The 13,875-nt window shown below is 43.2% G+C and overlaps 1 protein-coding gene across 1 annotated transcript in view; it reads right to left on the reverse strand.

Moving 5' to 3' along the window:
• Positions 1 to 12,235, reverse strand: part of COG3 (component of oligomeric golgi complex 3) — a 66,446-nt gene extending 54,211 nt beyond the window's left edge. The window contains exon 1 of the mRNA XM_047755707.1: positions 11,927 to 12,235. Within this exon, the coding sequence (XP_047611663.1) occupies positions 11,927 to 12,100 (174 nt within the window). The 5' untranslated portion in view covers positions 12,101 to 12,235. The remainder of the gene's footprint in view (positions 1 to 11,926) is intronic.
• Positions 12,236 to 13,875: the final 1,640 nt, after the last annotated feature.

Here is a 13,875-nt window from a genome sequence, read left to right on the forward strand (position 1 = left end):
CTAAACAGAAAGAATTTCAGAGTTTCCCATCAGTTTCAGAGGAGCCTCACTTCGATGCCATCAGGTCTACAATATTTTCTAGTCTCCACTACCAAAGAGAGTCCATATGTTAATTTACCTGGAGTCACACAGATAAACTGTTTTTAGACCTAAAAGAAAAGGAGTGTAAATGCTAGAGAAGGTAAAAGGGCCTGTTTCATTTCAATCCCGGTTTTCAGCGCTTAGGGCATGACATCTAAACTCAAGCATTATAAGACCTGAACCCAAGGCCTTGGAAAATTGCCTCCTATTTTTTTAGATACAGAAATTTCAACTGATGACAGTATTTTTCTCTTCAAAGCTAACGTAAAATAAGCTAGATGCAAAACTGCACCATCATTAATTTAAAAATACAACCCTTTACACATAGGGGGTTTTGTACCTGGGTTCGAGTGGGGCTGTACCTTTGGGCATGTGACAGTTGGCCTGTCTGGAACCCTGCTTCGGCTCACTTAGAAGCTCTGATACAACAGGCAAATTACTTAATGCTTCTAAGTATCCGTTTCTTCTCTGTAAAATAGGAATGACATTATCTGTGTCATGATGCCATTGTGAAAAGAAGGAAACACATATGTGGGAAAACAGGCTTCTTGGACCACTGGGAAGCTGCAGAGCGAAAAAAAATTGTTCAGAAAGGTCTTTGATCTGCTTTCTCCCCACAAATGAGTCTGACTCAAGAGCTAAGAGGGCCCTGGTTGGACGCAAGTATGTCTTGTTAAGGGCCTCACTTGTTCATTTAATTTCTTCCGGAATGGTGACTCAATCCCTGAGTATAAAAAGACTGCTGGGCAGTAAGAATTAAGTTTCTGAAATCTAGTGAGAACCTATCTTGAGTCTAGAGTGTCACTGTGTGCTGCCACTAGAGGTTCTGAGGACAGAGGGAGCTGAGCAGAGCTAAGTCCACCTGCTCGTGCGCTGTGCAACCACTGATTACCAACAACGAGCTGTCCCTGTGGGGAGCGAGAGGGACAGGGACAGCGGAGACAATGCTACATGTATTCTGCATAATGCCTGCCAAATAGTAATCACAATATAAATTTGAGCTACTGCTGTTTACCATATTATCATTATTATTATTTATTAGCAGCATAACAGTACATAAGTTTGTTTCTGAAATTTAATTAAAGGATAGTTGATTTGCAATTACCATGATGGATTTATTACAGGTGATTTACAATGTACTAGTTTTTGGTGTATAGCAAAGTGATTCAGTTGTACATACAAATATACATATATATAGTTGTATTTGTACTTCAGAAAAGAATCTGAAATATATATTTAAATATACACAAATAAATCAAATTTATATATACATATATAAATATATATTTCAGATTCTTTTCTAAGTTACAAGATATTAAATACACTTCCCTGTGCTATACTGTAGGCCTTGCTGTTTATTTTATATATGGTAGTTTGTATTTGTTAATTCCAAACTCCTTATTTCTCCCTCCCCCTTTTCCCCTCTGGTAACCATAAATTCGTTTTCTATGTCTGTGAGTCAGCTTGGTAAATAAGTTCATTTGTATCTTTTTTTTTTTTTTTGGTCTTTTTAGGGCCCCACGGACCCCATATGGAGTTTCCCAGGCTAGGGGTTGAATTGGAGCCGCAGCTGCTGGCCTGCAACACAGCCACAACAACTCAGGATCCAAACTGCATCTGAGACCTACACCACAGCTCATGGCAACACCAGATACTCAACCCACTGAGAGGGGCCAGGGATCCAACCCACATCCTCATGGATACTAGTTGGGTTACCACTGAGCCACAGTGGGAACTCGCTATATCATTTATTTTTTATTCCACATATAAGTGATATCATACAGTACTTGTCTATGTCTGACTTACTTCACTTAGCATGATAATCTCTAAGTCCAGCCATGTTGCTGCAGATGGCATCATTTCATTCTTCTGACGGCTAAGTAATATTCCTGTGTGGTGTGTGACGGCTTCTTTATCCATTCATCTGCCAATGGACATTTCTTATTTATTATAAATGATGCTGCTATGAACACGGGGGTGCATGTATCTTTTTGAATTAGTGTTTTCTCCAGATATACATCCAGGAGTGGAATGCAAGATCACACGGTAACTCTAATTTTAGTTTTTTAAGGAACCTCCATACTGTTCTCCATAGTGGCTGCACCAATTTACATTCCCACCAACAGTGTAAGAGAGTTTCCTTGTCAGAGTAAGTAAAGTTATAAAACAGAATCTATATTGCTTCTTGAGAACAGAATAGTCTGTAAGCTACCTTTACAAAATCACAGTTTATTGGTAGTAAACTTTAGTTATATATGAACAGATCATGGCAAAATTCAAATACGTAATTCTATCAGCACTGTTTACAGGACACCTAAGGAAGAAAAGTGAGGAAGACACAGATCAGGCACATATTTGAAAACTATACCAGAAAGCACACAGAAGCTAGGCTAAAATAAAGAATTCTAGGATGAGCCCAAGCTTTAAAAAAAAAAAAAAAAAAAAAAGAATGCTAGACAGAGTGTTGCTTGCATCTAATAATAAGAAAAAGACAAATAATCCAGAAAATCATATTCTTGGATCCATCAGAAAACTCAGAGTAACCACGTAACTTAAAATCTAGAAAAAGACAGGTGCCTCCAGGCAGAGACAGAGTGAGAGCAAGGGCTCACCATGGCATACCACAGAAAGAGAAGTGACAAATGCCATACAAGTAGGTAAGAAATAGGCTAACATTTCTTACAAATTGCTCAGTGCTAGAAGGTGAGTGAACACAGAATCCCTGGAAGCCACAGACACCAGGGGCGTTTGCATCCACTCAGAGAATCTTCAGAGACCTCCGCCAGGTACTCATTAGAAAGAATAAGGGCGGGTGGGGCAGGCCTAGAAGAGAGGAGGGCTGTGGAAAGGGGGCACAGAGCCCCATCCAGACCCTTCTCCCCAGGGGAACAAAAAATTTAAGACACTGAGAAAGGGGCAGTAAACCTTAGCAACCCTAGGGTAAAGAGGAAGACACACTACAGCCGGGGAAAGGGAAAAGGAAACAACCATTACCCATGGAGGGAAGGCAAGAAACAACCCAAGACCCAGAATATCAGAAGTCTCCTCCTGCCAAAGGAGAGCAGAATCAGGAAGAAACTTCACCCCCGAGGCCCAGGAGCAAAGGTCCTGCCTAAGACTGAGACAGGAATTGGATTGACAAAAAACTACCACCTACCACCACCAGGTCATAAAGCACCTGCAATGCACTCTTATGAGAGGGACAAAGGCACAGACACCGTCTGAGACTCAGGCACACAGCACACCAAAAGCTGAGGGTTGAGGAGGAAGGTTCAGAAAACCCTGCAGCAATCCAGCCCCAACACAAGGCAAAAAGTATCAGTCGAGAAATTGGAAGCCAGTAGTAACCAGAATAACAAAACCCAAACCTAGCTCAATTCTCACTAGACTGACCCAACCCCATACACTAACAACCTAACGGAAGACGCGTACTCATTTCCAGCATTCATACTATTTTCCTCATTCTTACATGTCCTGCAAACAATGTCCAGTATTCAACCAAAAATTACATGAAAAAGAAAAGGAATAATTAAGAAAAAAAACTCACTGTCAAGAGGCGAAGCACTCAATGGTGCCAGACTTATGATCTGGATATTGGAACTGTCAAATAAGAAATGTAAAATAACTGTGGCTAATATGTCATAGGCTCTGATATAAAATATAAATAAAATGAATGAAAAGATGCAGAATTTGCAGAAAAATGAAAACCATATATGTCAAATAGAAATGCTAGAAATAACCATCACTGCAACAGAGATGAGGAACACCTGCAATGGACTCATCAGTACACGTAACATAGCTAAGGAAAGAATCAGTGAACTTGAAGACAGGTCAATAGAAATCAACCCAAATTAAACATAAAGAAGAAACAGAGTGGGAAAATAAGAAGTAAACACAATATCCAAGAACTGTGGGAAGATATCAAATGATCCAATATATGCGTAATCTTGAATCTCAAAATAAGAAGAGAACAGAGGAGAAGAATTATTTAAAGAAATTGAGGATCTTCCAAAAATAATGAAAGACACCAAACTACACTTCTGAGGAGCTTAGAAAATCCCTATCAGAGTATATACCCCCCACACACACACATACACACCTAGACACATCATATTCAAAATCTGAAAATCAAAGTCAAAGAGAAAACCTTAAGGTAGTCAGAGGTAAAAAAGATACATCATATACAGAGGAATAAAAATAAGAATTACAGCAGACTTATCTGAAATTACGCAAATCAGGAGACAAGAGACCAACATCTTTTAAGTAATGAAAGGAAAAAAAACTGTCCATCAAGAATTCTTATCTAGTGAGAATTTTTTTTAAGCAAAGAGTTTAAACAAAGTTTGACAAAGTTTAAACAAAGTTGAGAAAACGCATTTCCAGCAGACCTGTATTACAAGACATGTTAAAGAAGCCTCTTCAGACATATGAAATACAACAGCAGATGAAAAGGTAGATCTATCCCATCAACCCCTCCAAAAAAACTGAAACGCTCTAAAAATGCTTAAAATAAAGGTAAGTATGATAATTTTTCTCATTTTTAATCACTCAAAGATAAATGTCTACACTTGTGATAGAACATGATGGAATATGAGAAAAAGAACATATATATATATACACGTATATCTGTGTATGTATATATATATCTATCTATATATATATATAAAACTGGGTCACTTTGCTATAAAGCAGAAATTGACAGAATATTGTAAATCAACTATAACAAAAAAATTTTTAAAGATAAATGTCGAAAGCGAAAAGAGTAGCAATGTATGACAAGTTTACAGTATATGTAAAAGTAAAATGCATGACAACAATAGCACAGAGAGAGAAAGGAAGAATTGGGAGCATACTGTTGTAAGACTCTTATACACTAAGTAATATAACATTTAAAGGTATACTGTGACTAATTAAAGAAATAACTTATAAACCTTAGGCAATCAAAATACTGAAGACCCACAGTTTCCGTTGTGGCTCAATGGAAATGAACCCAACTAGTATCCAGGAGGATTCGATTTCAATCCCTGTCCTCCCTCAGTGGGTCAAGGATTCTGCGTTGTTGTGGCTGCCGCGTAGGCCCTCAGCTGTAGCTCTGATTCGACCCCTAGCCTAGGAACTTCCATATGCCGCAGGTGAATCTGAGCTGTAGCTGCAGGCCTACACCACAGCCAGAGCGACAGCAACATCTGATTGGAGCCGCATCTGTGACCTACACTGCAGCTTGTGACAAGGCTGGATCCTTAACCCACTGAGTGAGGCTGGAGGCCAGGGACTGAACCCAAATCCTCATGGACATTAGTCAGATTCTTAACATACTGAGTCACAGTAGCAACTCCTGGTTATAAATGTATCTTTAAAAGTAACATAGATCAGGAGTTCCCATTGTGGCTCAGTGGAAAGAAATCTGACTAGCATCCACGAGGATGTAGGTTAGATCCCTGGCCTTGCTCAGTGGGTGAAGGATCCGGTGTTGCCGTGAGCCATGGAATGAAGGTTGCAGATGTGGCTCGGATCTGGCATGGCTGTGGCTGTGGCGCAGGCTGGCAGCCGCAGCTCTGATTCAACCTCTAGCGTGGGAACCTCCCTATGCCTTGGGTGCAGCTCTAAGGAAAACAAAAAAAGTGATGTGGATCACTGTCAAAACCACAGTTGTGACAGCACATACTTACAGTTTTGCAAAATGAAAAAGTATGTAACAATCCCATTCTCCTGTCAGAGTTCATGAGGTCTTTCAACATATAATTCTGTACTACTTCATAATATATAACAAATTCCAGATTAAAAAATCATTTCCCACAATTGTTTGTAATAAATATAGCAGTCTTTTAAAACCTACCTATTTGAACAGGTAAAAATTCACATGGCACAAACTCAACAGATATGCAGTGAAAAGTCTTCTTCCCATGGACCCGTTCCCCAGCCAGCCAGCTCCCTCCTCAGGGGCTCTCACTGTGAACTACTTTGGCATGAAGCTTTCCTAAGACAGTCTATGCATATACAACAGAAGCGCACCTTTTTTTAACCCAAATGACAGTATACTACATGCACCATAGTTTTTTCATTTGATATGCAGCATTTTTTTTTTTTTGTCTTTTTAGGGCCGCCACAGTTCACTGCAACGCCGATCCTTAACCCACTAAGCGAGGCCAAGGATCTAACTTGAAACCTCATGGTTCCTAGTCGGATTCGTTTCCACTGCGCCATGAGGGGAACTCCAGGAAAAGATGGAATTAATTTTCTTAGAGTCTAAGACTCTATTTTCTTAGACTCTAAGAATTTATTTTCTTTAGATTCTAACTCTCTGCCGTTAAATTCTAAAGGGCCATTATTTTAAATGTCCAGGGGGACAGTGAGCTGTGGTGTAGGTCAAAGATTTGGCTCAGATCCCACGATGCTGTGGCTGTGGTGTAGGCTGGTGGCTACAGCCCCGATTAGACCCCTAGCCTGGGAACCTCCATATGCCGCAGGAGCGGCTCAAGAAAAGACAGAAAGACAAAAAAAAAAAAAAAAGGAATTGCTAAGTCAAATGTTTACAATTTGAGAATTATGTCTAAGAAATCTGAGGACAAAATAAAGACCTTTCAAAGAAGGAACCAAAGAGATAGTTTGCAACTTTTATCAATTCTCTTTTACAGAAATTATTCAAGACACATGAATGTATTTTCTATTCCAAATCATCAGAAGAGTTAAAATGAAACGTAGCCTCCTTTTCCAATCTCCACTTGTAACTACTCTGCTTTCAACATTGTCGTGGGTTCCTCTGTTAACTCTAAAACACCGATTCAGAGCACTGTGTTTTAATTCATCAATTTAAGGTCCCATCTACTGACTCCTCTCCATGAAAAATGAAGAAATGAGGACGCTCACATTTCCTTCTACATTTACTCTCAAATTCCATCACCTATACCATCTCTTTTCTAAAATGTCAAAATCTGTAATATTAGAGTTTTCTGGTGGCCTAGCAGGTTAAGGATGGAGCCTTGGCACTGCTGTGGATCGGGTTAAATCCCCGGGCCAGGAACTTCTGCATGCAGTGGACACTGCCAAAATAAAATAAAATGTGTATATTTACAGCTTGTTCTGTTATTAAGTCTTTAGATTCATTTTTAAAATGACAGGACATGTTTCCTGACTTTCATAAATTAGTAAAACTGCAGATTTATTGGCACCATCTTTGTTTTGGGTGTGCCACACATTTACTATCGTGTTGTCAAAAGGATCCAGGGGTGGTGTGCTCAGTCTGTCATTTTGAACAAATATCTTCTAATATATTTTAGAAAATAAACTCATATGAAAACTGGCTACTTGAGAAGGTACTATAGATATTCCAGACATAATCTGTAACCTAGAGGTTGTAAATAAACATATGCTCATGTATGAAAAAGCATCCTATTTGATTACTTCATGCACAAATGACTACTGCCCAATCACCAGGACTTTTAAATATTAGAAGCAGAAAGAGGCTACTTGTTCCTGTTGTTGTGTTCTAATACAAAATCATTTTCTCTCAAACCAAGCAAGAGAGAAGCCACCCTGCCACCACTTTTTTTTTTTTTTTTTTTTGGTCTTTTTGCTATTTCTTGGGCCGCTCCTGCGGCACAGGGAGGTTCCCAGGCTAGGGGTGGAATCAGAGCTGCAGCTGCTGGCCTACACCACAGCCACAGCAATGCTGGATCCGAGCCGCGTCTGCAACCTACACCACAGCTCAGGGCAACGCTCCGGATCGTCAACCCACTGAGCAAGGGCAGGGACTGAACCCGAAACCTCATGGTTCTTAGTCAGATTCGTTAACCACTACACCACGACGGGAACTCGGCCACCACTTCTAAGAATCAATTTTTAAAATAACAAAACAAGCTGCCTTTTAAGAGCTTATGAGAAGATGCCCTGATGCGGTACATCTGCCCAGCCGACTTCTTTTCTGAAAGCACCTGGAACAGAATGGCCAATCAGGAAGGGTGTGGGGGTGTCACAAACCTTCCTGTTGTGACCCCTCTTTCACGCCTGAAGAAGAGGAGAGGACCGAACACCTGTGTCTCGCTCACACTCCCCAGGCTTCCAGATGGAGCAGACATTTACCACCAGAGAGAGAAGCGCACAGGCTGGGTTCCTGATTGTCGTTCTGGAGAGCTACTACTATACAGGTGACACGAACGGAGACACTAACACATTAAACTAATTATGATAAACTATCAAGCCTTGCCTGACCAGCTGAGCAGGTCTGGGGAAAAAAACAAGCAAATATACCTTCCTCTCCCAAGCTTGACTTTCTTGCACCGTTCTGGGTTGGCGAAAATCATTTTTGTAATCAATCTAATTCATTCAGTCCCTAAATGAAACCTGACATTACCGTCTGTGTTTGACGCAAATCACTGAAGAGGTACAGGTGGAGTCTCAGAACCTCCTCTCAAGACACCGAACCACTTCTTTTTCACCTTTGGTCTGAGTGACACCTACACCAGCTTAAGATCATAAGGTTCTAATGTGCCCTTTTAAGGCGCTGATCAGCTGGGGAGAAGAGCACCACCAATAACGCAATGCTGGCTGTGTGCACCTCACATACATGACTGAATTCTCACAAGTCACTGTGAGGCAAGTACTATTATAATCCCCATTTTATAAAGAAGAAAACAGGCTCAGGGAGTTTTTGTCGTGGCTCAGTGGTTAACGAATCCGACCAGGAACCATGAGGTTGTGGGTTCGAACCCTGGCCTTGCTCAGTGGGTTAAGGATCCGGCGTCACTGTGAGCTGTGGTGTAGGTTGCAGATGCGGCTCGGCTCGGATCTGGTGTTGCTGTGGCTGTGGTGTAGGCCGGTGGGTACAGCTCCAATTAGACCCCTAGCCTGGGAACCTCCATATGCTGCAGAAGCAGCCCTAGAAAAGGCAAAAAGACAAAAAAAAAGAAGAAGAGGCTCAGAGAAATATGTCTAAGGCCATATAGCCTTTAGGAAAACAACTGTATCGGTAAATTACACATAAATTTCAGGGTAAATTTGCTCAGCATTTTATTAAGTACTACTAAATTCAGCAGAGAGAAAAAGGCCCTCACTACTATTAAAAAAAAAAGAAAAAGAAACAAAAAAATACGTGCCCTGTTTTTTTACCTAATATTCTACTGCAAATTCTCTTACCTAACACCAAATAAAGACGTATAATTTCTTTCCAAGATAGGACTAGTTCTCCTTCATGAAAAAGAAAGCTATTAACAGCTTCAAGGGGAGTTCCCACTGTAACTCAGTGGTAACAAACCCAACTAGTATCCATGAGGACAGGAGTTCAAGCCCTGGCCTCGCTCAGTGTGTTAAAGATCCGGTAGCGTTGGTCACAGATGTGGCTCAGATCCCATGTTGCTGTGGCTGTGGCACAGGCTGGCAGCTACAGCTCCCATTCGACCCCTAGGCTGGGAACTTTCATATGCCGAAGGGGCGGCCCTAAAAATACAAAAAACAAAACAAAACAAACAACCAGCTTCATGGTATTTGCTTAGAGTTAGCTCCTTCTTATTATTTAACTAACCTGCCCAGTTCCAGTCATTCAGGAAGTAATATATCTCCTGAAAATTGTGAAACACTACAGAAAATCCTTTAGAGATACACCGGTTGAACAAAATGAAAATTGACGCATTCTTTCTCGTGCCAAGAGTGGTAGGAGGAAAATAAAACTCGACTCCAAAGTCTTCCCACCAGACATAAACGGGGAAAAGAAGGCTCCAGAAAGCTGGAAAGCAATGAGAACTTCCCCACAAAAATGCCAGGATGGGTAAACAACAGGCCAGGGTTCCATTCTTTTTTCTTTCTTTTTTTTGTCTTTTTGCTATTTCTTGGGCCGCTCCCACGGCATATGGAGGTTCCCAGGCTAGGGGTCGAATCGGAGCTGTAGCTGCCAGCCTACGCCAGAGCCACAACAACGCTGGATCCGAGCCGCGTCTGCAACCTACACCACAGCTCACAGCAACGCCGGATCCTTAACCCACTGAGCAAGGGCAGGGATTGAACCTGCAACCTCATGGTTCCTAGTCAGATTCGTTAACCACTGCGCCACGACGGGAATTCCAAGGGTTCTGTTCTCACAGGAATCCAATACCAAGGCTGCATGTACCAGAAGACCCTCGCTGACTTGCCAAGATCATTCCCTACCCAGGACTCTGCACTGCTTTCTCCTCCAGCTGGTTATTTCTCTAGCCTTTGCAAGGCTGGCTTCTTGTTTTCCATCATGAGTTCTCACCTTAGGCAGATACTTCTCAGAAGCCTCTTCCCTCCTTATCTAAAAGGACACACTTCATTCCTTGGTGCCACAACATCCTATCTTATTTTCCTTATAGCATGGACCATAGTCTGAACTTACCGTCTTTGTGCTTTTTTACAGGCTCATAATCACCATAATTATGCCAGCTCCATGAGGCTAGGGATCTCATTTTTCTTATCTTTCTAGTCTCGATTCCTAGCCCAGGGTGGGCACATCGTACATGTTAAATGACCACAAAAAGCTAGGTAGGTATGATATGGCATAAGAATCAAATAATGGGGTGAAAATGAAGAGATTCCAGTTACTTCACTTCCAATTCTTTCCTTCCTGCTGGATAAGAATGACAGTTTATGACCCCAAACAATTAAAAAAAAAAATCGGGTTATTTTTCTCATGGAATATGTTTGCCACAGGTGCTGTGATGTCCAAGCATCCTGCTTTGGTGATAGACCAAATCAATTACAAACAGACTGGAATATTTACAGAGCAAACAACTTCCATTACCCAGGGCATAAAAGACTGTGATAGCCACACCAAAGCAAATTTCCACCTGCTTCCTCATTTATTTCAAACCCACTTCTACCATAAAATCCCTGAGGTGGACAGAGAAACCCAAGAAAAGAACACCTGCATTTTACGGCAGAGCATGCAACAGAGAAAGTGGCAAGAACTTTCAAACGAAAGTTCTTAATCTCTAGAGTGCCAGGGCAGGAAAAAAAAAGTTAAAGTCTCTATTCAATCTGCCTTTGGTCACAATTCCAAATTGTATAAAAAGAATGCTTCCAACATCCAAAGTAACCACCAGTGGCTAATAAAATAATCTCCCTAAACCCGGTCCTCAAAATAAGAAAAAGTTTTTCAAGAAACTGACAATTCATAAAACGTACTACTTGCTATTACTAACTAACTGAACTGAATTCCACAAGCAGTGATAATACATAAGATCTCAAAGGTAACCAGAATTTTAAAAGTTAACATAAAAACTAGCATTATCTAATAATGTACTGACCCAACTTTCAAAGAAAATTTTTTATTGCTTTGCTCTAAGTCAAATATAAATCGGCTCTCCCATAACCTGTACTTGATCGAGAGCTCACCGCTCAGTGTGCGATGAATGAAACTCACCAGGGATCAACTTTGGTCTCCCCAAGTACCCCTACGGAAAAAGGACGCTAGGCTATTCATTAAGGTGGTTAAATGAATACCCACAGGAGTCTGTCCTGAAGCAAAGCACTTGGGGTTCAGCGCCTTCTCCTTCCGAGAGGCGGTGGGCAGCAGGACCATGTCTCGCTGACACCAGGGACACCGGGGGCAAGAAGCCAGGGCAAGGTTCGGGGCCAACTGTCCCACGTCCAGCGCCACTAGCCACTGGACACCCCCCACAGCCGTCTCCGCGCCAGAGGGGAGAGTCGGCAGTCCAGAGCGGCACGAGGCCTGACAGCCCAGGAAGGTGAAGGGGCCTCTCCCACCAGAGCTGCCACCGTGACCCGGGAGGAGAGGAGAGACCCTGGACAGGGGTCTCAAGGCCGGGGTCTGCAAGGCCGGGGTCCACCGGCGCGCCAGAGGAGCAGAGCAGCCAGCTCCAGACCGTCACCTCACCTCGGTCGGCACAGGCAGGTCCTCGGCCGCCGCCTTCAGCTCCAGCACAGAGTCTGTCTGCCGGTCCGTCAGCGGCGCCGTAGTGTCCAGTCTTCCATCCCAGAGGGCCAGCTTCTCCCGTGCATCCCGCTCCGCTGCCGCCTCTGGCAGCAGCAGCAGCGCCGCCTCCGCCATAGCTGCCCCCCCTGCGGCCCGCAGCAGCAGCAGGGAGGTGGGGACCCCAACAGAGAGAGGCCCGGGCCACTTCCGGGAGAGCCAGGCCTTCCAGCAGGGCACCGGCGCCGGGGCGGGGCAAGCCAGAACACCCCTGACCCCGGAAGCGCTTCCCCCCTCTGCGTGGGCGGGACTGAGACCAGGACCGACGTGGCTTTACACGGGGTAGAAGTATTTCCGGTTGGAATGTAAACTGAGAAGATGACGAACATAGGCCCTGGCGGAAAAAGAAATGCCCCTACCGGAAGTCTCCTCCTCAAAATAAATAACTTTATTGTTACGTGTTCTTTTTAACAACTGTGCTTAGTAACCCTGCGGGCAACAGTTTGCTTTCGTTCTGGGATCTAATACTGCTCTCTGCTCACAGCCTGATTGCCTGGCTTGAGTGTGTATATGCTGATTTCCGTATTAATATATTAACAATTTCCACAACTTCTCCAACATCCAATGATTCTGCTGTTAGAAACTTAATTTATGAAAACACACAAAACCTCAAAGGTTTGGAGCTCCTGTGTTGGCTCAACCAGACTAGAATCCATGAGGACGCGGGTTCAATCCCCGGCCTTGCTCAGTGGGTTAAGTATCCCGAGTTGCCATGGGCTGTGGTGTGGGTCACAAATGCAGCTATTAGAAGGGCAGGGAAGAAGGAAGCATATGGCAATTCTAAGCTATAAAACACTCACGTTGGGAGTTCCCTGGTAGCCTAGTAGCTAAGGACTCGGCGTTATCACTGCTGTGGCTCAGGTTCAGTTCCTGATCCAGGAACTTTTGCATGCCTCGGATGTGGTACAATTCACACTGATGATTCTGGAAATATATATATACATATATATATTTACACATATATATTTTAAGTATATGAAATGAAAACACATTTAAAAAATTATTCACAGGCTCTGGTTTAAGAAATTCCTGCTGGGGAGTTCCTGTCGTGGCTCAGCGGTGATGATCCCTGGCCCTGTTCAGTGAGTTAAGGATCCCTCGTTGCTATGAGCTGTGTAGGTTGCAGACACAGCTCGGACCCCGAGTGGCTGTGGCTGTGGCTGTGGCTGGTAGCTGCAGCTCTTATTTGACCTCTAGCCTGGGAATATTCATATGCCGCAGGCGAGGCCCTAAAAAAAGAAATAAAAGAAAAAAAAAAAGGAATTCTTGCTGGGGGTTCCCTTGTGGCTCAGTGGGTCAGAATTGTCTCTGCTGCAACTTGGGTTGCTGCTGTGGCGCGGGTTCAATCCCTGACCTAGGAACTTCCACATGCCATGGGCACAGCCAAAAAGGAGAAAGAAGGAAAGAAGGAAAGAAAGAAAAGAAAGAAAGAGCTGCTGCCCTAGGAGTTCCCGTCGTGGCGCAGTGGTTAATGAATCCGACTAGGAACCATGAGGTTGCGGGTTCGGTCCCTGCCCTTGCTCAGTGGGTTAAAGACCTGGCGTTGCCGTGAGCTGTGGTGTAGGTTGCAGACGCGGCTCGGATCCAGCGTTGCTGTGGCGCGGGTGGCTGCAGCTCCGATTCAACCCCTAGCCTGGGAACCTCCATATGCCGCGGGAGCAGCCCAAGAAATAGCAAAAAAAGAAAAAAAAAAGAAATACCTGCTGCCCTAAAGGCATAGATAGAGGTGAACTTCCCCATCACCTGTTATAAATGTCTGAAACTCCACGTTCCAGAGCCATATCTTTGCTGCTTAAGCCTTTTTAGCCGCTAATGTCTTAGAATAGACCCCTGGAAACGGGAAGATACCTAAG

Source organism: Phacochoerus africanus, chromosome 13, assembly GCF_016906955.1.
Source record: "Phacochoerus africanus isolate WHEZ1 chromosome 13, ROS_Pafr_v1, whole genome shotgun sequence".
NCBI lineage: Eukaryota > Metazoa > Chordata > Mammalia > Artiodactyla > Suidae > Phacochoerus > Phacochoerus africanus.